Source organism: Papaver somniferum, chromosome 3 (assembly GCF_003573695.1).
Source record: "Papaver somniferum cultivar HN1 chromosome 3, ASM357369v1, whole genome shotgun sequence".
Classification (NCBI taxonomy): Eukaryota; Viridiplantae; Streptophyta; class Magnoliopsida; order Ranunculales; family Papaveraceae; genus Papaver; species Papaver somniferum.
The window spans coordinates 131,642,005-131,666,589 of record NC_039360.1 but is presented as its reverse complement, the minus strand read 5'-3'; the positions used below and the strand labels follow the sequence as shown (position 1 = coordinate 131,666,589).

The 24,585-nt window shown below is 35.7% G+C and overlaps 2 protein-coding genes across 2 annotated transcripts; one reads left to right on the top strand and one right to left on the bottom strand.

Annotated features, from left to right (window-relative positions):
* The first annotated feature begins 2,126 nt into the window (after window positions 1-2,126).
* On the top strand, window positions 2,127-5,088 carry LOC113357397 (pentatricopeptide repeat-containing protein At3g05340-like). The gene has a single exon (XM_026600771.1). The coding sequence runs from the start codon at window positions 2,313-2,315 to the stop codon at window positions 4,296-4,298; it is 1,986 nt and encodes a 661-aa protein (XP_026456556.1). The 5' UTR covers window positions 2,127-2,312; the 3' UTR covers window positions 4,299-5,088.
* A 15,714-nt stretch (window positions 5,089-20,802) lies between these two features.
* Window positions 20,803-24,244, bottom strand: LOC113361641 (leucine-rich repeat receptor-like serine/threonine-protein kinase At2g14510). Its single transcript, XM_026604819.1, has 9 exons — window positions 24,009-24,244; window positions 23,356-23,920; window positions 22,511-22,974; window positions 22,093-22,231; window positions 21,932-22,003; window positions 21,765-21,833; window positions 21,467-21,538; window positions 21,297-21,368; window positions 20,803-21,206 (listed from the first exon to the last, which is right to left on the bottom strand). The coding sequence occupies exons 1-9, from the start codon at window positions 24,088-24,090 to the stop codon at window positions 21,155-21,157; spliced, it is 1,587 nt and encodes a 528-aa protein (XP_026460604.1). The 5' UTR covers window positions 24,091-24,244; the 3' UTR covers window positions 20,803-21,154.
* Between the last annotated feature and the right edge of the window lie 341 nt (window positions 24,245-24,585).

Sequence of the window (24,585 nt, the reverse complement as noted above, 5' to 3'; positions counted from 1 at the left end):
TTCACCTTGCCAAGTAGCAAGTCTTATTTCAAAAGCAGTGTTAATTTATTCAAAAGATTTCACTTTATATTTACCTATAAGAAGTGGAGATCCCAGGTATTTCTCATTACTTCCATATTCTTTACACCAAGGATTTTACTAAGAGAGCATAATAAGAATGATCCAAGTTATTGCTAAATAAAATGGATGATTTGTCAAAATTAATGACCTGACCAGATTGAGAACCAAAATCTTCAATGACTTGTAAGAAATTAGTAATACTGGTTAAATTAGCATGTGTAAAGATAAGATAATCATCAGCAAGAGCAAATGATTAATAGGAGGTGCACCTCTAGCTGCTTTAATACCTGGATTTCTTTTGCATGATGAGCTGAAGTAAGAGTTCTAGAAAACCATTCCATTGCCATGATAAACAGATAAGGAGATAGAGGATCTCCCTATCGGATTCCTCTTGAAGGATTTAATTCATCACAAGGAGAACCATTAAGTTGTACAGATAAAGAAGTTGTGTTGATGCACTGCTGAATAAGTTGAGCCCATTCCTCACATAAACCAAAACTTCTCATGACTTTTAAGATAAAACACCATTCAAGTTTTTCAAAAGCTTTCTACATGTCTACTTTAAGAGCTAACCAACTACCTTCACCTTCTTTCTTCTTCATTGAGTGAATAAGTTCATGTACAATAATAGTGTTATCATTGATTAATCTACCGGACACATAATCCGCTTGATAAGCGGATATAATACGATCCATTAAAGGCTTCATTCTTGAGACTAAGATCTTTGAGACAATCTTGTAAGAAGTATTTCATAAACTGATTGGTCTGAATTCAGAGGGTGTAGTAGGTTTTCTAGTTTTAGGAATTAAAGAGATATATGTCTTATTGAGAGATTGAAGAATATAATTGGAGATGAAAAAGTTTTTCACCATTTCACATACATCTTCACCTACAATATTCCATTGAGACCTACAAAAACCTGCTTGAAATCCTTCTGATCCTGGTGTTGACCAATTTTCCATACTTTTTAAGATGCTAAAGATCTCCTCATCAGTTGGAATAGCAACAAGCAGTCTGTTATCTTCATCAGTGATAATAGTGGGAAGATGATTATAAAATCTTTCTTCAATACGAGGATTATAAGAAGTGCTAATATCTTGAAAATTTTCTGTAAGGAGATTTGCCACTTGATCTCTTGAATGAACCCAATTACCATTTCTATCTTTGAGAGAGTCAATATTATTTCTAGCTCTTTTCCTCTTGTAAAGAGAATGGAAATACTTGGTATTATTGTCCATATTTTTAAGAAAATTATCTCTAGATTTCTGCTTGTTGAATTCATGCTGAATATGATTCCATTTTTGAAGTTCTTCATTTACTTGAAAGGCTTTGGAAGTAGTTTCCTGAGAATATGAAAGAGCTTGTAAATTGGAGAGTTCTTGTTGAAGAGAATCCACCTTAAGATTAATGTCACCAAAGTGCTTTCTATTCCGCTTGGCCAGAGCAATTCTAGTGAACTGCAACCTTTTAGTGAGTTTGAAAGCATCTGAACCTTGGACTTGAGTACTCCATGCTTTAGTTATCTCTACAACACACCTTTTATCGTTTAACCAAGTTTGAAAAAATTTGAATGGCTTCCAAAGTTTTGGTTGATTGTAATCAGTGATAAGCACAATTGGGCAGTGATCACTTCCCATTTGACTATCAATAACATAAAATCAACAAGGGAAAATTGGGAAAATGCCCCAATATGAGGCGCAATGTTGGAAATATGACCCAACGCTAAAAAAAGTTGGAAAAATACCCCATTCCGTTAACTTTGTCATCCAACCCAGTTAAGTCACATGTGTAAGGCCACGATCACTACCAGAACCACTACAAAAACCACCGTCGCCATCACTTGAACCTTAAACCCTGAACCATCAACCTGAATTTTAAACCCTGAAACTTAAATTCTAAAGGTTTTTTTTTCGCGTGTGAGAGACCACACATGTGACTTAACTGGGTTTTTGACAGAAAGAGACATTTTTCCAAATTTTTAAATGTTGTGGCAGATTTCCAACATTGCACCCCGTATCGGTGCATTTTCCCAATCAACTATTAATGAGACAGAATTTAAAAATGACTAGCTTATCAATTTTGGGACAGAGGGAGTATTGAGTTTGATAATTTTTTAATTAGTCCTTAATTTAAGGATTAGTTGAGTTATATGTATTTTTTTTTAGGATTTAGTAGATCAACCAATTCCGGCACTCGTTCGCAGGCTAAATCATCTTCACCGACTGCAATATTAACTGCGTACCTTTTCATGGATGAAACCAATCAATATATTCACCAGATTCAACTCTACCTTTTCTGCAGCAATCACAAAACCCTTTCAAATCCCTCAACAATCCCTTCTTCTAGAAAGAAAAAGAAAAGATTTTCAAATATCTTCAAACTTTATAAACACTAGTCTCACCCTCTCTAACTGTGGAAAAGATGGTAATTTTCGTCTCGGGTCTTCTATTCATGCTTCCATTATCAAGAACCCTTATTACTTTTACCCATATGCCCAATCCAATGATCGTAATATCCTCGTTGTTTGGAACTCTTTGGTTTCTATGTACTCGAAGTGTGGGAAAATATATTATGCAGCCAAACTGTTTGATGAGATGCCAATGAAAGATACAGTTTCATGGAATTCGTTGATATCGGGTTATGTCAGGATTGGGGAATTCGAAAAAGGGTTTAATGCTTTTAAGAGAATGAGAGGTTCGGCTTTGAATAGGTTTGATCGGGCGACATTAACTACTATCTTATCTGTCTGTGATAAACCCAGTATGCTTTATGTGTGTAAGATGATGCATTCTTTGGCGTTTCTTAATGGTTATGGGATGGAACTTTCTGTTGGGAATTGTTTAGTTACTTGTTATTTCAAATGTGGGTGTTCGGGGTCGGGAAAGAGGGTGTTTGACGAGATGTGCGAGAGAAATGTTATTACTTGGACAGCGGTAATTTCTGGTCTAGCTCAAAGTCGGTTGTTTCAAGAGAGCTTGGGTTTGTTTTTTGAGATGTGTCATGGGGATGTAGAGCCTAATTCTTTGACGTATTCGAGTTCGTTAACGGCGTGCTCTGGTTTACGTGTACCAAGAGAGGGTCGTCAGATTCATGGGCTTGTATTGAAATTAGGACTTGAATCTGATTTGTGCATTGAAAGTTCACTTATGGATATGTACTCTAAGTGTGGTTTTGTGGAAGATGCTTGTCAAATCTTCGACTCTGCTAGAGAAATTGATGAGATTTCCATGACAGTAATTCTCGTGGGTTTTGCTCAAAATGGATTAGAAGATGAAGCTCTACAGGTATTTATTAAAATGGTGAAAGCTGGTATCAAGATCGATGCCAACATGCTGTCAGCTGTTCTTGGTGTGTTTGGTACTGATACATCTTTATCTGTAGGGAAGCAAATTCATTCTCTGGTGATCAAGAAAAATTTCAGCTCGAGTCTTTTTGTCAACAATGGTCTAATCAATATGTACTCCAAGTGTGGTGACTTGACTGAGTCTATCAGTATCTTTAGTCAGATGGAAGAAAGAAATGCAGTCTCTTGGAATTCTATGATTGCGGCTTTTGCACGTCATGGCTTAGGCTTTGAAGCGCTTAAATTGTACGAAGGGATGAGTTTAGAAGGAATAGAACCAACTGATGTAACATTTTTATCATTGCTTCATGCTTGCAGCCATATCGGGTCAATTCAAAAGGGTATGGAATTTTTGAAATCTATGTCTAAACTGCATGGAATCAACCCACGGCTGGAGCATTATGCATGTGTAGTTGACATGTTGGGTCGAGCAGGATTGTTAAATGAAGCTAAGAATTTCATCGAGAGTTTACCTATGGAACCAGGGGTTTTACTCTGGCAAGCCTTGCTTGGGGCTTGTAGCATTCATGGAGATTCAAAGATTGGTCAATATGCAGCGGACAAATTGCAGTTAGCTGCACCGGAGAGCTCAACTCCTTATATTTTGATGGCTAAGATTTATTCTTCTGAAGGAAAAAAAGCAGAAAGAGCCAATGTTATAAGGAAAATGAAGGAGATGGGAATAAAAAAGGATACAGGTTTAAGTTGGATTGAGATTAAGAAAGAGGTTCACAAGTTCACTGTTGATGACAGAATTCACCCACAACATGAGATAATCTACGATACCTTAGGCCACTTGTTTTGGGTAATGAAAGAGGAAGGTTACGTGCAAGATAAATGTTACTCAGTCAATGATTTTGGTCAAGAGACAGAGTTTGAGTATCTAACAATTTAGCTTCTGAACCAAAATCTTCGCGAGGGATTCAAAATATAAGGATGCAAAGATTACCTGCTCGAAACAGGTTTTCAGCATACAGTATATAGAAGGGGAGAGGCAGCTAATTTGATGGTGGTAATGTAATTCCTCTTGGATCAATCCTTGTTTAGTTGAACATCGTGTAGGTGGTAGAGATACTCAAGCTAGAGTTCTGGTGATTATGCTACTGTTATCAGTCAAAACCCGGATAATGGAACTTCAAGAAGAAAGCTAGAAGCTTCCTTCTGTAGCCAAGTTAATATTACTGAGTGGAGGTAGGGCTGAGAAGTCCATCTTGGAGGCAGGAAATGCTTACAACAAATACAATTCTTCTGGTCCAATGTTCGTGTTGTTGCTACGAATCTAGTTGAGCATCCTCATAGAGGAGGTATCCACCAGCATATTGACTTGCTGCTGCTACTGCTGTTAAGGCCGAAAACGCTGAAGTTAGAAAACTATGTTCTCTGGTTTAAAGTCTTGGTATGTTTCTTCCAAATATTTCGAGTTTTGTTTCCAAGTTTGAGACCGGTGGATTGGTTACTTCCAAGTTTGAACCGCGGAAGGTTCTTCGAGTATGAATAAAACAAACGAAACGAATTCGAAAGGCTATGCACAAAGTTGAACTTCTGTTATCCAATTCTTTGAATATTTACTGCAAGTTTCAATGAAAGATTGCTAGAACGGATTGATTAACAATGTATAAAGAATACATATACATCGTTAACTTTTTGTTGCTTCATTTCATCACCTAGAAATCTTTTTCATATGATGAAATATCTTCAAAAAAAGATTTTGGCGACTCATAATTTCACTGCTTTTTGTAGTTTCAATGTTGTCAAATCTGTAGGATTGGCTACAAGCAATCATGATTCATGAACACCATAATCTATTGTGTCTCAAAAGAGAAATCTTTATTGAGAAAATGTGAGGTAAAATCAACCTTGGAAGTGCAAAACTGCACACCGTCTGTATCTTACACTCATTACCCTTCCAAACCTTGTAAATGACACTATAATCTTCTTTGGGTGCTGGGAATTCTTATGAAGATGGGAAATTCTTTTCCATATCTGTTGGCGCTTTCTTCAGTGTTTCCTTCTTTTGCCACAGATTTTGTGGTTGGGTATGGATCGAATAAAAACTAGCGCCTCCTTCAGATAAGATGCACCACGGTTTATGTGCCTTGACGTGCATGAATACCAAGTACTAGAGTCAATGCACACTGCATAAACAGCTAGTAGTTTATCCATCCCCAAATGCAGTTTGCACACCATGTTAAGTTTTGAGACAGTCCAGACTCCCTTGTTTTGAGCGAAGTAAAACAGTTCTTTTTGTGAAGCAAATTATTTTTGTTTCTGACTTTTGCTTCTTGTGTTTAAAAACTCGGCTGGACTTTATATCGAAAGAGGGTGCCAAGCTCGACGTAAACCAGCAGTCAAACGAAGAGGATTCCAAGTCAAGAGGGTACCAATTCCATTTCACTATTCAAATTCGACAATAACTTCCCTGTTTCACAATGAGAAATCTACAAAATGTGGTCCAACTCTCTGTTTTAATTGCCATTGACAACTCATATTTTATCATTCGATTGCAACCCATAAATCCTCGAATTGGTAATTCGGTAGGTAGAAAGAACATAGAAAAACAACACTAGCAGCACTTCTTGAATCTGCCTGCCCACAGGACCAAGGAAAACATGGCCAACTAGATCGGCAAACAAATTCCTTGTTTTTTAAAACACTCTCTTAGTCAAAGAAGTCCAACTTAACTTGATTTCTCCAGCTAATTAACATTTAAAATCTACCGGTTTGTATTAAATCCTAATCCAAAAATGAACCAGCTAAGCACAGAGAGATTCTTACTTACTCAACCACGTGAGAGTGAGTACACGTGTCTGCTACCCCAAACCTCCATCTCCCAATCAAAGAAATTGGACCATTTTTTCGCAATGCTGTCCCTGTTTCTGATTTTAGTGTTTTCTGATATATTCTGAGCCTCTGTCTGATCTGACCCCGAGTGAAGTGACCCATCTCTATTGCCATTCGGATGCAGCTGTGTTTTTTGGATGGATAATGGGGTTCCAGGGTCAAGGGGAGGGGGCACTAGCCCTGGGTGCTGCATCGACAAGTGTGCACATGTTGTTGATGATAAGAAAGAATACGGCATATTACGTACAAGTTGTACTACTGATATTATGTTTGATGATTTAATCTTTGTGTCTGTAGTCCTGATTTTTAAAAGCTGGATTATGTTGTCCGATTGTCTCTCTGTTGGATTTATTGATGAGTCAAGACTCTGTAATACTACTACTATTCTGCAGACTGGGAATTATTGATGAATCGTGTTAATTAGCTAGAGACTAGAGCTAGCCTCATACAGTATTTAATTAGTAATGAGTAATAGTTATCTCCAGCAGTTAATACTTAGTACAAGCTAATAATGGAGTCCAGTATTTATGGTTTCTGTCACCATATAATACTCGAGCGCACACATTAATACAAGCTGGATCTACTAATTAACAGAGGTTACATATAAGGGAGTTTTCTTCAACATTGCTAACACGGGTACCAAATTAGGTGTAGTTAATATCGGATACCGGTTTGTCTCGGCCGAGGACCGGTACACTGGGACAACATTGTATCGGGGAGATCTCGGTTTCAAATATCGGTGTAATATCGGTTCTAAATATATATATATATATATATATATATATATATATATATATATATATATATATATATATATATATATAATTTATATTGTTTCACAAAAAATTAGACAAGATAAAAATGTATCAATTTTAGAAAAACAAAACAAGTTCATTCAAAACATAAGAGCCGACATGTGAAGTTCAAATTGGGAAAAGGGGAGCAACTTCATAACTTTAAAGTTCACTATATAGAATGATAATTAAACAGGGACATTACATTTTTAATCAAATTCATTTGATTCATCATAGATATCATAATCTTCCGTAGCTCCATCATCTCCACCAAATAGTCCATAATTAGAGTCGCACATCAAATCATCAGTATCATATCCATCATATTAAGAACATAGGATTGGACAAGTAAAAGAATTTGTAGTACCCCAACAGGGACTTGCTAAACCACCTCCAAGTGAGCTACCAGCCTCCATGATATACTCTTAAAGGATGGAAAAGTTGAATCTTAGTCAAAATGTGCTAGAAAGTGACTACCAATAACATAAGGCAGTAAAAGGATGTCACAATAATCAACTCTGCTAATCCCAAATCCTGAGTGAAACGAAAAATTGCTACTGCAGTGTGTAATGCCCAGTGTAAAGGAACAAAATCAAACCACAGAGAAGGAAATCTAAAGCAAAAATGTATCAAGATTTAACAAATAATTCATCAAAGAATAATTAGATACAAATCACGGCAAAAAAAGAAATTAACTATCAAAACCCTAACCTCTTGTTAACAGATCGACCATCAATTGAATCTCGCCATTGACATTAAGAAGAAAAAAAACGGCTGCCAAGAAGGGTTTGTGAAGATTTTTCTGCCAAAAATTTCGATGAGATTTAGGGATTTTATCCTTCCCTTCATTTAAAATTCTTAAATTGACCTGACGTTCACAAAAAAATCCGAAACTGTCCCATATCGGGAAAACCGGACTGTATCGTTTCATATATATCGGCCGATATTATCGGCTAAATATCGTACCGCGATATTTGTGTTTTCGTTTCGCTCTAACACCGGTACACGAAATTCCGCCGATATTTCGGCCGGTACAAGCGAAATTGACTACATTGGTGTGGTGTACCAATATTATAATAAGACAAAGCAGATTTTCATATAGGACAAAACTGTTTTTACCTTGACTTGGTACACCCCCACTAATTCTGGCACCCCCATTAGTATTTTTGGTTTTCTTGATGAGAAGCTGTGACCTTGTGCATCCAGCACTTGCAAATAACACACTTGATTAATGGATCTGCAACACATCCTTTTTACACACTTAGAGCAAGTTCAATGGATGGGAAAACAAACAAATTTGTCCATTTTAACCCACAATTGGGCTGGCAAACAAGTAAAATGAAATGGGCAAACCCTCCAATACGAGGGTTTATATTTATTGAGTCTCAGTTTGACACGGTCGGCTCAACCTGAGCCGAGCACGTCTACATAGGCCGATTGGCCTCAACTGAGACGAAAGTCGTATCAGAATGAGACGAGATTCATCCCATCCTGAGCGTCATTGATTGGACCGACAACGGCTAGTCTCGTCCAATTGTTATAATTTCACTTTTCAAATACATCCAATTTCAACTCCAAAACCACACCTTCTGCACACATAATTTCTTATAATTTCACTTCATTCTTCATCTTTCAATCTCAAACTCCTAAAAAGTCCTCAATCTCAAACATCTAACTAGTTTCACCTCAATCTTAGAAAAAAACTCTCAAAAAAATGGCAACCCCATCGGAAACACAAAATAATTCATCACAAAGAGTTCGCGGTCCAAAATTTAGTCTGGATGATGATAAAGTTGTTTGTAGAGGTTACGTAGTATTTACGCTTGATCCAATCAATGGTGTTCAACAACCACATCATTTGCTTTGGGGGAACATTTTTTCACAATTTTGCCAGGAAACTGGGACCAAAAAACCGTGATGCTCTTGGGTTGTCAAGTCATTTTGGTACAATTAGCAAAGACCTGAACAATTGTGTAGCTTTGATGATGCAAATGACACGAGAAAGAGGAAACTGTGATACTGATGTCGATGTGGTAAGTTGCATTTCAAATTGTTAAATTGATTTTGAAATCTTTTATCAATTTATTGTAATAGCTAATTTATATATTAATAAAATTGCAGCAAAGAAAAACTTGAGAGGAATGACAAAGAACAAGAGGTACGAGTTTCAAGCACGAAGAATGCTTCCACATCCTCAAAAAGCTGAACCAATATAACCCTGATATGTTGGATGAATATGGTGTACCCCAACACGGTGCACCCCAACATGGTAGTCAATCCCAACACGGTGGATCCAACATGATTCTCAAGGTTCTCCTTTTTCTTCACCAGAAACAAACTCAAACCCTCACCCCAACACTAGTGAATTAGTATATGGTAATTCAAATCTGACTTAATGGAAAAACTGATAAATGGAAAGAGTGGGTGTGAAAAAAAACAAAAAAAAAAACAAAGAAAGAAAGCTCAAGATGCTGCAAAATCATAATCAACTTCAGAATTTCAGCTTCACTATATCTTTTGTAAAACTAGAAAAGAATGATATTTTCAAAATAGTCGAGTATAAGAAAATATCTTCAGAAATGAAGAAAGGTCGTAAGGCAGTTGTAAAGAATATTTTTAATGCACACATGAGAGGATAATGTGAATGGACATGACAAAGATGAATGAGGCACAGTTGAAATTCTGGCAAGAAGAAAATGAAATTCAAGCATGTAGGGCACAACAACGCCCAACACCAGTTGATGTTGACTCTGCTGAGGAGGACACCTTAGATGAGGAATCCAATACTTCCATTACACTGGCTTAGTTTTAAATTCTGGATGCAACACTTAGTTTAATTTCAATGTAATTCTTTGTTTTAGATTCAATCAAATCAGTACTTTGAGTTTCAATTTTGGTGTCTTTTTTTTTTCAATTGGATCTTTAATTTCAAATTCAACCAAGTTAAACAAATCACATTACAATAAGAGAAAGAAAACTACACTGTCATTTAAAAGAAAGAAAACAAAACCATCAACTAAAATTCCAAATTAAACTAAACCCTCAAATTATAATAAAGAAAACTAAATCATGCGAGGGTTTATTCTTCCAAAATTATGCCACAAGTGTGCAGTGAGATCATCCCGTAGTATAAAATATAAAACCTTTATTTTGAATTCTCTCTTCTACCATTCTATACTCTCTTGCGGGCACACCCCAGGCGGGTTGAAATTCTTTCCTCAATTTTTTATCTGGATAATGAACCCAGCTTTTGTCCTATCGAGTTTCCTCGATTATCATATTGTGCAAAATGATGTAGGTGAGCACAATCCTATTCATTTCTATAGGTTTAAGCAAAAGATATGGTCCAAAAATTATATGGACTTTCTCTTCAAAATTTCAAATGTTCGTTCCACATCCTTCCTACAGGTCACCTGTTTTTTTATTAAACAACCTTTGAGCACGGAAAAATTCCCCATTTATAGGTATCTCAACGTAAGCTTAAACTAAAGTTGACTACGCTGGATAGATTCCATAAGCCAGAAAATACCTCATGTTATGGTTATTGTCGTTGATGGTGGATATAGCAGATGAAGAATTTTCATACTTAAATTCTTCGAATAATTTGTGCAAAATATTAATATCGTTGTTAAAAACCGGGAGACTAGAAAAAAAACATGCCATATCCAATAATCATAGGAAGTCTCCGCTTCCATAACTACAATTGGTTTTGTGTAGTGGCCCTTATACTGACCTTGCCAAGAATAGAGACATCCATGTCACGCCCAATGCATGCAATCAAGGCTACCTAGCATTCCTGGAAATTTTATCTTCTTATTTTCATCGTAGTCGGTCGACATGATCTTACGTTGGTTGACGTAAAAACATGGACCAAAATGGTTGACTACATTTTCGCATAATATTTTGAGATTATCGTATATTGTTGTTTTGTCCATACGGAAGTACTCATCACAGGCATCCGCAAGTAACTATAACCTAGAATCCTTAGGGATGAAGTCACCTTTTGTTCAGCACTCAACCCTCGTATGTTTCGTGCATCAAATTGATAGTTGAATTTAGGGTAGACCCGACAAGGCTCTCCAATAATCCAAAAATGTTGTGGCATTCGGTAGCGATGTTAAAAATCTTGATCAGAGTACACAATACTTCTATTAAGAAAATAATCACGAGTCATTTGTTGGTGACTTTCCTCTCGAAATATCCACGTATATATTCTTCTCAATACAGCTCCTGGTTATGGATCTCGCGGAACTTGGACCGTGTATAATTTTATATATCATGGTGTTGGTGATCATTATGTCGTCATCTGAATCTACATGCATTTGATCCAGTTGATGGATAAACCCTTGTTGTTGTTGTTGCAGAAATACTTCCACTTGCGCTTCCTCATATTCCAAATTCGGATCCATAAATGAATGAAAACAAGAAATATAGTGAAGAAATTTAAAAAAAAAATTGAAAGAAAATTGTGAAAATAAAGAGAAAATAGTAATTGAGTGTGTTTAAAATCGTTGTATTCGTATGCTTATATAGGTAGAAGTACATATAACCATTGGTTTTTAAATTACGAAATAACCGTTGTCGTAGCACTTAGGGATGGTCGTCTCAACATGAGACGAGTCTCGACTCAACTTGATATGAGTCTCCTTTCATCCTGGGACGACCATCCCTTGGTGCCACGAGTGCTTCTGTTTGGGTCGAGAAACAATTTCCCTACTGCAAAAAGTGAGTTTGTCTATTCACCTGGAAGACAAACCATCAGATTTGGTTAGTCCTATTGGAGTTTCCTTACAAGCCTATTTGTAGAATTTACGTCGTGTTGATGGTAGGGAAAGAAAAGTATCTAAAGGAAAAGTATTCCATAGAAATAATATCGTAGACGCTAAGTTTTATTTTATGAGTATTCAACTTGGGAAGATCCGTTATGCTTTTAAAAAAAAAGATGGAGAAAGATGCATGGTCTAAATCTCAAACTTGGTTTCCCGTAGATAAAAAAAATAAATAAAAGTGTATGACAATTCATCGTTGGAGAATTTATCCCTTCTAAAATTTTTGGTCTCACTTTTCTTTGTTATTGCATTCTATCTAATGGAAAATCACTATGTGTTCCACCCAATTCCTATAACGATTTCGTATCACTAAGGTGAAGCGATTATTCATTTCTTCTTTCTTTGATTCACAATTATAAGACATGATCTCTTTCAATTCCCAAGGTGACTTACATTGTGAATCTTGTCAATGAGGCCACAAAACCCAGTATAAGGGAAACAATCTAAGATTTTATTTTATTTTAAGAAATTAAGTTCAAATATTTTATTTTACCGCACTTTGTTTTAAATGGGTCCATAATTCCTCGGGGTTGAATTCCTGATCAAATAAAGGTATACGTGTTAATTCGAATTTCGTGGAAAAATAGTCAATTCTAATTCCATGGAATTAATTGCTATCAAACATATCCTCAAATAAATAAATATATAATCTTTGATGATGTTCATATCTTCCTAACTATAACAACATGATTTTTCATTTACAACATTAACAAGGTTTGTATTATTATAGCTCACAACACGGTTTCTGCTTCAGCTTGGATCTAGCAGTTGGGTATAATCAAGTTCTTTAAGCTATCACAAGTGACTGTGCCAAAAACTACATTGAATTTCTTCGACGTCGATCATTGGATTGTCTTCGCGTTAACTACTTTAATAAAGTCACATCTATTTCTCATCCAATGAATTTCTTGATCTGCAGGTTGCACCTTATATCACTCCAAAAGATAACATTCTTCGTACTTCCATCTTTTATCTTTTAATAAGAGGAAGTCAAAAATATAGTATTCAGATAATAAAGGGGATGCTTCTAGGATTGATGGCTTTTAAGCAGGATTCTACCAACACATACGACACGTTGTAGGTAAGGACATCGTTCTAATGGTTCAAATTTTATTTAGAACTAGACATCTTCTTAAACAACTCAATTATACCTTTAAAACACTTGTTTCTAAGGATGATTTTTTTTTCTTTTTTATATGATTATATCAACCCATTAACCTATGTAATTTTATTATAATAGAATTCATAAGCTTATAACTAATTAATATGTTAAATACCATATTTATGTGCATCGTATTACCTTTATCAAGCAACATGTGTTTCCCAAAGTCATATCACTGACATATTGATTGATCATATGAAGAAGGGAAGAATGAAGAAGAAAAGAAACGAACGGGGCGCGATATTTTGACATGTCCAAAGCATCTGAGACTTGAATGGTATTTTCTTTTAGACATTCTCCAGAAATAAGGTTCCTCTTCTAAACTTTTCCAACCTATCTTTTACCATATTACGTTAGAGAAAATGCTCGGTTGAACCTACATACCTTGGTATGTCAAATATTTTTACATATTTTAGATGCCAAAATTGTTTCTTGATTTAACTTGCTAAATTCATCTTCGGTTTGGAATAAATTAGGTAATAGAATCTTAGGATTTTCCATATTTAAGGAAAATAAAGAATTGGAGACCACACGAAGACATCAATTCAAAAAACTTCATCAAGGTAAGTAATGAAGACTGGTCTTTCCTTTTGAACCCGTTTCCATATATCTATCTATCTATCTATATACTGTTGAAAATTTCGAGGATGTTAGAAAATGATCATATTCAAAGAAGATCATATCACATATTATCTTCTTGCTTAAGTCTAGTGATATTTCGACTTCCAAGTATATGCTTGTTTAGAACTTGAAACTGAACTTGAGATAAAATCACAAGTGTTAATGAAAATCTTAAGGCTTGCAAATTGATTCTTGAGTTTGTAAGGTTTTGTTTTGGTAATTTACTACTTATTATTTTCAATTACTTGAATTCACAAACCCAAAAATTAAGTTTGTGAACCTTTAAGCTTGTGAAACTCAAAATATTAGGCAAATAAAGTCTTGAACCTAATACGGTGAGTTCACGGACTATTGTGGAGAATTTCTCTAAGAACCTTTGTATTTTGGTTCGTGAACTAATCACGGTGAGTTTGCAAACCTATAAAAGAAAAACTTTTCTTAAGCTTTAAAGTGATTTGAATTCTCGCACCTAAAAGGTTGAGTTCGTGAACTTAGTAAAAGAGAATTCTTCTGTCCTTAGAGCTTGTGAGCTCGCAGACCTAAAGAGGTGAGTTCGCGAACCTAAAGAGGTGAATTCGCGAACTTCACAAGTATTCTTGGTAGCCTTTTCACATTTGAGTTCCAAACTTACCTATTTGAATTCGCGAACCTACAAAGAAAAAGTTCTATTTTTTTCTCTCTCATGGTTCACAGACTTGACATTTGTTGGTCATGGACCTAAAAAGCTTAATGAGTCGTTTCATAACTCTAATTACTTTTGGATCATTCGATCTTCTTTGGATTACCCGCAAACTTTTTGCACACTTACGAATTTTTATTTCTTTGCTAATTCCTTTGATTGAAATGTCTAGTTCTTTTCTTGAAAGTGTGAAGTTATCTTTGGTGGTAATTCTTTTCATAGAATTCACTTAAGCTAACAGTCATCAACAACTTCAAACCATGGAAAAAACCTCATTGCAAGTCAAGATTTTTCTAAAGAAATAACTTTTGTATCTTAAGGAATGACTTTGATTTAGAAATTGCTAATTAACTTGGGTTACAAAAGATTCATTGCTTAAATCCTAAGCAACCCAGTCTTGATTGGTCGCTATAAATTGTAGACATTAGCAATAAGGAAAACTCAATCCCTACATTCATGTGTATCTTGTTGCAAAGTTTGTTATCTAAGGATCTTCGAGATCTAAGGTTCTACTTTGAAATACTTCACTTGGGATTCGTTAAGCATGGGTTCACCCATCTTGAAAAAACATAGTTTCGTAACTTGTTCTTGTATTTGTCTTATGTGTAATTCTTGTCTATTCAATTCCTTTTGATATCAGGTTATTCAATAACTTCATACTAAATCCTGATTTGACAGAGAACTACAAGCACAAATGTATATAACTTATAAATATTTTTTGTAAGATTTTCACAAGAATACATCATAAGTTGCAGTCCAAATAGCTGGTGATTCTTGTGTTGATAGAAGATTATATAACCCTCTAAGATTGAATCTAATCCATGGAACCTATTTCTATATCCTTGATCTAGAATCAGAAAGGAAATCACCAGGCGTCCTGTTGGAGGTAGGGTAGCGCTAGTCTTCACGATGAACTGTCGAGCAACTCCTAGGGAGGCAAAAAACATCAGCTAGTGGAATTAAGTGTATAAGTTCTTATGAGAAATGAGAAACGTAAGGGCACAACTGAAGCAGAGTATCTAGTAGGGTTTATTCAGTCTCAATTATTCTAGACGAAAGTTTTACAATAAGTTAGTGTTTGTAACGACCTAATATAATGTGTTCAAATTGGATGAGGTTTGGGTTTTATGCTTTAAAGTTTTTCCCGTTAACAAAATGTTTTGTGTCTTGCTTAACTTTTATTTTTCACAATATATTGATTTCATATATATAATTAAAATTACAGGCAAGTTGTACGTTTATGAATCTCTTTCAGAGATTATCCAAAATTATTTTCTTGTCCGCTTTAATCTAGGACTTAAGTTCATGCTGCAAAATTATTTCCTTCTGTAAGGAAAAAATTGGTGGTATACTTGGTACCCTCCCTTTTTCATATCAATATATTAATCTACCATAAATGAATGTTCATGTCAACTTTTCTCAGACAAGATGATCCTCTCACACCTTATATGTTTATTATTTGTATAGAATGTTCATCCATAAGGATAAGCAAGGTGGAGTACAATGTCCCGGTATTAACCATCTTATTTTTGCAGACGATTATCTTATTTTTTGCCAAGGTGAAAACTCTTAAGTTAAACATTTGTTATCAAATTTGGATGATGACTTACTGCACTTCAGTTTTTTTCTCCAAATAATGTTCATCTAATTCAACAAATCAAAGCATCTCAAAGCGGTGAAGGTTCACTTCATTGGAAACTTAATAAATGCGGGGTTTTTCTGTTCAATCTTCTTATAACACTCCAATGATTAAAATAACTCTCTATTTGTGCCACTGAATAGCCAAAAGAATTATTTTGAATTATGACACTTGAAAATCCCTCATCAGGTTCTAGATTTTCTTTGTAAGTGTATGCATTATATCTTACCTTCAAGATAAAAGAATGGGTACTCACTCAGCACTAACCCTAACACAATACGAATTCTTATCAACCTTCTTCGCTTCTCCTAGCGGCTGTCGATATGTGGTAGTTATGGAAGCTCAAATGTCATATTTCTTTTCAGCATCAACACATTAATCATAGGATATGTATCCATATTTTTGCATCAAACACGATATTATCATCGCACTTCCCAGTTCTAGTCTATCTAGAACCAAAAGAATCATCTTTTTACTCCATTTGCATTACTACACCACTACCTAGTTAGGTTAAACTAGATTTTGGTGCTTCATTTAATATATTCCTAACAACATGGTACTGGTCTGATATTACGTGAAAATGCAAGAAATTATTCATTTAAGGTAACTTGCTGGTAAAAGTACTTGCAAACGCAACACACCACCTCCAGTGTAACCAAAGATGGTGTTTGTAAAAACGTAATAAATGCTATGACATCTAAAAATAGAGTTATCTGCTGCCTAACATTGCAAGGAAGTTGAGTTCACGTGGTTTTCACTGTATATCATATGCAATAAGGCTAGCCGTACTATGCACTAGGTTGTCTAGGCGGTCGCCTATAGCCCCAAATTATTGGGGACCTAAAAAAAAACTTTTTAATTATAGTCAATTTGTCACATGAATAAATGTTTCTAAAACGTCTTGTCATAGTTATTTACATTACCGACAGTTATGGCTTGTTAAAATTGTTACTAAATATTTTGTTGTAGCTACAAGCGTCGCTAAATTTTTAATTTTTGTTAAGCCAGATTACAAGCTTAGAATACAACATCTGAACCAAAATGGCTAAAATTTTTTGGGTGGCCGTCTGCTGCATAGCCAATTCTTAGTTATGGCTTTAAATATATAAATTTATTTCTCGTAATTTAAAATCCTAGCTCTATCTTGAAAATCCTTTGAAAGAAGCCCCATATTTTGAGTTTGCCCATAACACTTAAAATCTGTAAGACGGCACCGTGGCTGTTGATGTCCTGGCAAAAGCAATGAAGTTGAGTCCCACGTACTAAGTCTTGGTTTGGTTGTGGTCCTCACGCCTGTCTTAGTTGAACATCAATTTAATGATTATTCAAATTAAACTAGTTGCATGATATTTGTGTATGATTTTAGAAAAAGAAATCTACGAAGACAAAAATGCTCATCCTATGCATTATGGAGAAGCCAAATTACCACCAACAGTCACACTTTTCAAAGGATATTTAAGGTCAAACTAATGCGATATGTTTATGAATATGATCTTATAAACTAGTTGGGGTTTTAGGTGGATCACATGCAGATTAGTAGTGTCTCATGTGATCTTCACATGCTTTAAACTGTTCTCCCATGTTATAATCTTGTAGGCATAAGTAGTGAATAATCAAGCTTACATTATCATAATGATTTAAATCTTCATCTAGTGTTTGACTAAAATCTCCTAATAAATGACTCTAGAATCTAGATTATCTCAATAACTCTAATTGCTCTTTTGTTGCCTCTTCCAAGACAATAAAGAAGAAGATTATACCCTTTAATGAGGTTGTTGTTTAGCAATTAACAACTCTATAAAACATTAGGCTACACATTTAGCCATACTTTTTGCTCATGTTTATCCAAATGAATGATGTAGTTTTAAAGGTCGACAATGTCCAGCCTCTTAAGTTATTATGCCCTGGCATAAAAACAACTGCTATTTCCATGCCAGGAAGAATGGAAAAGTAAAGATATCACTTTTTTTGATTTTTGTGAGGCCGTAATTTTTCATCTCATTTTACAGTTGGATTGTCAAAATTAAGCTTTTCTTTTACTACATACTCCATAATCTCGAACTTTTATTCTTCAGAAGTACAAGTCAATTCTAGAAATCAGAAGTAAAATTTCGTTTTCTTATAGTATTTGGATACGTATTTAGAAATAACTTTTTGATTTCTAGAAATTAAAATGAAAGAAATTGGTTTGGATGTACAATTTCAGAATGATTTATTGAAGCAAAAAAGTCGACCTTTTATAAAACACACTATCTTTATTTATGGCTTCCGGTATCCTACCGCGCTAAGACTTCGGATATGTCGTGAAAGAGAACTTTTTAATGTGTCACCAGAGGGCTAGACTTTGCATTAGCGTAAGTGTTAAACCTTTAGTTTGTCTTTTAGCTCCCTCGGGTTCCATGTGATGTCCCCATAATCATAAACACAAGTGGTAGCTGCTTAACTAGTTTAAGCTTTCATCACAAGACCATTTATAAATAAATAAATAAATACACTGTAAGTCTGTAACTGAATATTCATTTCACCGTCCAAAACAACATTTACTGGCTAGTACCATTAAACACCACCACCACCACCTGTCTTTATATAACACACTCTCCTCATTCATGCATGCTCCTCTCCTCTCTCTAACTCACTCACTCCAAATCTCATTAATTTCCTCTCTTCTCAACTTCAAACAATAATCAAGAAGGGCTAAACAACGAAAATCAAACACAAATGGTGGTCTCTTCAGAAACTAGTGATGATTCCAGATCCACAGAGCCGATATCCGGTCCTCGGATCTCATTCTCAGCTGATTTCCTCGACGACAAGAATTTCATCTCCATAAGTCCAAGCAGAATCATCCCAAAAGCTCCTCAAGAAAAGGATAGTAAAGGTCGGAATGTAGATTTTGAGTTTCTTTCTAATGAATCTGCTCCTACCACTACAAACATGATCGCAGCAGACGAACTGTTTTTCGAAGGTAAACTACTTCCGTTTTGGCAAATGCAACATTCAGAGAGACTCAGTAAGATCAGTCTTAAACCGAAAGAAGACGAAGAAGCAGTAGAAATAGAAGAAGAGGAAGAAGAACAAGCAGTAGCACCAGGACAGACTAAATGTAATAATAATAGTAATGATAGTGTAGGAGCAGGAATAAAGAAGGAAGCACATCAAGCTACAGAAACTAGTAGAATGAACTGGTTTACAGACGAAGACCCATCTCCAAGACCACCAAAATGTACACTTTTATGGAAAGAATTATTGAGGTTAAAGAAACAGAGAGCATCAACATTATCACCATCTTCATCTTCATCATCATCATCATCTTCTTCTTCGTCTTCGAATTCGGGTATGGATATCGAAGCGGATGGTAAGCAGGCAAGTAAAGGAGGGTTGTGGAATAGAGATAAACATGTGAAGAGAATTAAAAAAGGATTAGAAAGAACAAAATCTACTAGTATTAGGATTAAACCTGTTCTTAATATGCCACTTTGTTCACAAGGAGGAGGAACAAGAAGTAGTTATTCATTGCCTCCTCTGTTTCCAATTAGTCTCAAGAAAATCAGTGTAGAGAGATGATGAATTTTCGAATTCTTTTTTCTTTTTGCAACTTCAATTTTTTTTTTATTGTGTTCATCTTTTATTTTATTTTTTTGATTAAAGTTCATTGTGTTTGTTTTTTTGGGGTTTGGTTTTGGATCTGATGATATGTACTAGGAGTACTTGTGTAGAGGTGAATTACATTCATTGTTATTCAGATGGGATCTAAATTCTACAGTGGTACTATATGATGCATATAATTTTTACTGAATCCTCATCGCCAACCCTCATTTATGTCTCAAGACATTATTCTTGCACAACATGTGAAATGATCCATCAATTTATGAAAATGCTATCTAAATCTCCCACAAAAACCTTGCCTCCAAAGTGAATGTACCAAAACTGTGTCTCATTACAGCCCCTCCATGTTCAAGGTCTCCTCCCCTGTAGATCTCCTGGAGTGTTAACCTGTCGTGAAATTTGGTAACCCTTCGTAACAGTTTTGCAAGTTTTCTTGTTTACCCATCTAATCAGATACGCAAAGATATAATAAGCTAACAAGTTCCTTTCGATTTCATATCCAAGAGGATTTCTTGGGTTTGTGAATTAGTTAGTTCCTAAACAATAAAAAGTACAAAATTAAAATTAAAGCTTAATTACAATATTGAGATGCTCTGATAGAATCATGTTATAGTTAAGACAGACAGACCAGAGGAAGATTAAAAAAAATACGTTAAGATTCAACAGATCTCAAATCAATTACTGACTGCATTGTTATCTTAATGCATGTACTTACTATTCAATAACGTACCACGTTGATCATCGAAGACAAATTTGTTTATGTTAGTCTAAGCATTGACAAACATAAATCAGAGTACACTGCCTGTTTTCTGTAATTGTTTAGAAACATAACATGCAATTTTTTTTTATATTAGACAAACACAAGCACTTGTTAAACTGTTTGTATAAGTACTTTTCATCGATTTTTTCACTAGTACAGGGGGAGGGCAGGGGCGCAGGGCACTGAGTTGAAAATTGTGTGGTGGTCTAATCCGGACCACTAATAATAATTGCCTGACCGGCTTTGGCGCTATTGATGAAACTCCTCTGTCTAGTACTTTACCTTTCATTTCCATTTTCTTTGTCTAGTAAAATTCTGAAGCTTGCTGATAGTGATACTAGTAGTATTATTAATATGACTGTTATACTTGCAGCAGGGTTTCAAAATTTCAAATTTCAAAAAATAAATGGATGTGAATAAGGGGGCAAAGGCTTCTTCGTGAGTGTTTAAAGTGCGTAATGAATTGGAAGGATCAGAAAACAATGTCTTTTGAAGCATATCAATCTCACCCATTTCAAATAATATTTTTCCAAACATACATTTACAATACAATATATATGCAACACCAAAAGAAAAATTCAGGAGGTAATAGCGCGACACATATACACAACCAGTAGGCCGATGAAAAATTTGGTTCTCTAGCAAAGCGAAAGCTTAGCAACAAAAAAATAGCCTGCAAATGTAACATTCAGCTTCCTAGAAGACATGTTGTGGAGATGATACTTGGGAAAATAGTGGATTATAAGTCAGTGAAGTTCCCAGGACGCATCAAGATAATGTAACTACATCAACTAAATAGTTTTCCTTTGGGATGTACAAACTATGTTCGGGAAGAAGGTGATGAAGACGAAAAGTTGTTTCCAGGTGAAAACCTGAGAAATAAAGGAAATCATAAACTTGCTTCAGATACCAATAGACAGACATATGCCCATATGATTGATAGCATCGATGTTTTCACTTACCTAAAGCGCAATCCAGGTTTTTGCTTAAGGTTGCTTGGAACTTGACCGGTCAGGAAGTTGTTCTGAATGAATCTGGTATGTGGATAAAAGTAGAAGTATAAATTCGTGAAATTGTTGACATGGAGGTGAAGTTCCAAGACTGTAGGTTATCTTAAGATAGTGAAACTTACAGTTCACGGAGGCTGCCAATAGCCCCAAAAGACGAAGGAATTGTTCCAGTTAACTGATTATTCTGCAAATGCCTTCACAAAAACCAGAATGTCAGAAAAGGAGAAGCACCAAATGCCTTGCAAAAACACATTTGAAGGTTGCCCCAGAGGGGCCAACCATTTGGGTCATCATGCAATGCACAAAAAGGAACAGTCAACTAAAGTGAATTGAATTAACTATCAACAATTTGTGATATAACTATTTAATGGTGCTGATGACACTACATACAAGGTCAGAAGGAAAACAAAGATGACTTACAATCTCTGCAGCCCCCTTAAAGAACTGAGATCTGGTACTGGTCCCGTTAAGTTGTTGTTCGCAAGCATGCTGTAATTCATAAAAGAAAAATTTTACTCAGATTGAGAATTTGCAATGTACCACCAGATTCTCAACTTAACCAAGAGCTAGTAGTTTGACAAACTTACATTTTAGTCAATGCAGTCAAATTGGCAACACTAGGGGATATTGTTCCTGAAAGATCCATATTTGACAAGTTTCTAGTAGCAAAAAACAAGAAAGGCTTGGTCAGTACTTAAAAACATGAGAACAGAGCGAAATGTATCAAGACGCGCAAGTCCTAACTCACAAAGATGTTACGCGAATACGATTTCTTTTTGAGGAGCATGTAACTCCAGTCCATGAATAACCGAGAGGCATACATGGATCACCATTCCAATCAGCAGGGGGATTCTGAAGACTACTTTTCACTCCCTCTAAAGCAATTACTGCAAGAAAACGAACACCCCATGTCAAAAAAAAAAACAATGCGAATGACAAAGATAAACCCTGGCACAACTCCTCCTTCCAGCATCAACCATCTTTGGGGAAGGCACAAGAACATGGTACAAATGTTAACTATTCATGCCAGTCTTGTTAGTGTCCCAACGGTTGATCTCACCCGGTTGTGTTAGTAAATGAAATCTGAGATTTTCATGAATTGTGTGCAAGGAGGAAAATATGCCAGGACTCATTAAATAAGAGATGAAGGAATTCAGTAATCAAACCATCTCGCGCAATAGTTCTTCCTCCAAGGGGAAGTAGGCTAAAAATCTCCCCGGCATTGATCAAAGGTGAACCTTTTGATCCAGCGGCAGGTGTCAGAGTTATGTTTGTAAGACCAGAGAGTGGCCAGCGAGTTGCAAATACAACAACTCCAGATGGAGTAACTTTCAACTTGCGATAATATTTAATTCCGTTTACATCTACGTCAAATGTTCTTGAACTTCTCGAAGTAGCATCCCGACTGCCTGCAAAGTATAGAGCAACATAGTAGAGGGATTTTGGAAGAGATACTGGAGGCCATTGTAATTCCATAGGCTTTCCTTCGTCAGTTGTCAGCGCAGTGTCAAACACATTCGAAGGTGGGAGATTCCAAAAATCAGAAGACGACACATTTCTAACACTTTGTATGATAGGGTTGTTGTCCCCATATGGTTCCCAATATCGATCAAACGCGTCATCCGGAAATCTGACATTGTCAAGCAAAATTGAATCACTTCAAGCAATCAAAACGGAAGGAAGAGAAAACACCATATACATGGAACTGCTTAAACTGATGGCTCCATATTACCAAATAAGGTTACATACAATTGGCAATTTCACATAAAACATGACATTACGCAGTGCAAGCATTCAAGATAGATACCATAACAAAAATCTCAATATGCATGTCAACCACCAGAATTACCGTGTTATACTTTTCAAAAGAACATCTAAAAATTACCAAATAAGACTACATGAAATTGGCAATTCCACATAAAACATGACACTACGCAGTGCAAGCATTCAATAACAATGAAAACTCAATATGTCAACCACCCAAATTTACATAGCATAGGAAGAAACTCACCTGACAATGGAATCCTCATATCCAAAATTGTTCCTAGCAACAAGACTCAAACCATACTTTGTAAAATCAGTGGTATTATACAAAGAATCTCCTAAAACAATAACTTCCAAAGCAGAAATGAAAGGGTCAGAATCAGTATAAGTATTGACACCAATACAAACACTCATTGACCTTCCTCTAGCAACAAACACCCCTTCATAATAAGACGATAAGCCTCGAACATATTCCTCGGTGGTATTAACAACAGTCCAGATTGTTCCATCAACAATCTGATCAAAAACTGGTGGTAAATCAAAGTCACCGCCATTAACACCTCCGTAATAGTAAGTAGTTCTAATCAAGTACTTCCAATTCCTCCATACTGGTATGCTATAACAAAATTTCTTCTGTTTCCGGTCACCTCCACCACCGGTTAAAGGAAACGATCTAACATTTGACAAAATCGGAAGAACATCGGGGATTTCTATAGCTTTTGATACGCCAACTGAGATGTAATCTGTATCAGGTACCCATTGTTGACCTTCGATTGTTGAAGTGTTCAGAGCTCCACAGTCAATGAGAATTCCTAGAAACAAGAACAAAAATTAAAATCAAGAAAATGAAAAGTCAAAAAATTGGGAGAGAGAAGTAAATGAAATGGAAGTTACTACTACCTTCGGGTGGAGAAGGTTGAGAAAGGACTAGTGTAACAATGGAGATCAATGAAAAGAAGAAGAGAATAGAAAGATCAGACATGTTGTTGATGATGATGATGAGAGAGTGTAGAAGATTGAAGTGATTTTTTAGAGTTTGGGGTTTGAAGATTAAAGAATTGGGAATTGAAGAAGGAAAGAATCTTGGAAGAAGAGGTGAAGTTCTGGGAGAGGAAAGAACATCTATTTAGAGAGAGAGGAAATGGAGTTCGCGGGAAAGATGTTACAGGTTAGAGAAAAACAACAGTTGGTAGTATATTTGGTTTAGTTGGGAATTGAAGTTCGGTAATTTTTAAGTGGGAGTTGTTCCTCATTAATTGCTTAAACCATGAGCTAGGGCACTGGGCTAACCTAAAGTTGATACACTAGTTTAAGGGGATCAGGTTAGGGTTGTTACTTGTTACTCCATGTTGTGTGGTGTCTGTTTGGCCAGTGCCTTTTGGATGCACACTTTGGGTTAAACTTTAAAGAGCAAACTACCCATAAACAAGAGAAAACTATCTATACTTGCAAAATGACCCCCCAAAAAAAAACATTC

Bases quoted from the DNA above. Each gene is read 5' to 3' on its own strand.
- LOC113357397 (XM_026600771.1), top strand. From the start codon at position 2,313: ATGAAACCAATCAATATATTCACCAGATTCAACTCTACCTTTTCTGCA.
- LOC113361641 (XM_026604819.1), bottom strand. From the start codon at position 24,090: ATGTCTGATCTTTCTATTCTCTTCTTCTTTTCATTGATCTCCATTGTT. The intron at 21,539-21,764 runs GTAAGTCATCTT...GTTTTTGTGAAG, and splicing joins TTAAGGGGGCTGCAGAGATT to GCATTTGCAGAATAATCAGT. The intron at 21,207-21,296 runs GTAAGTGAAAAC...TTTATTTCTCAG, and splicing joins AAACCTGGATTGCGCTTTAG to GTTTTCACCTGGAAACAACT.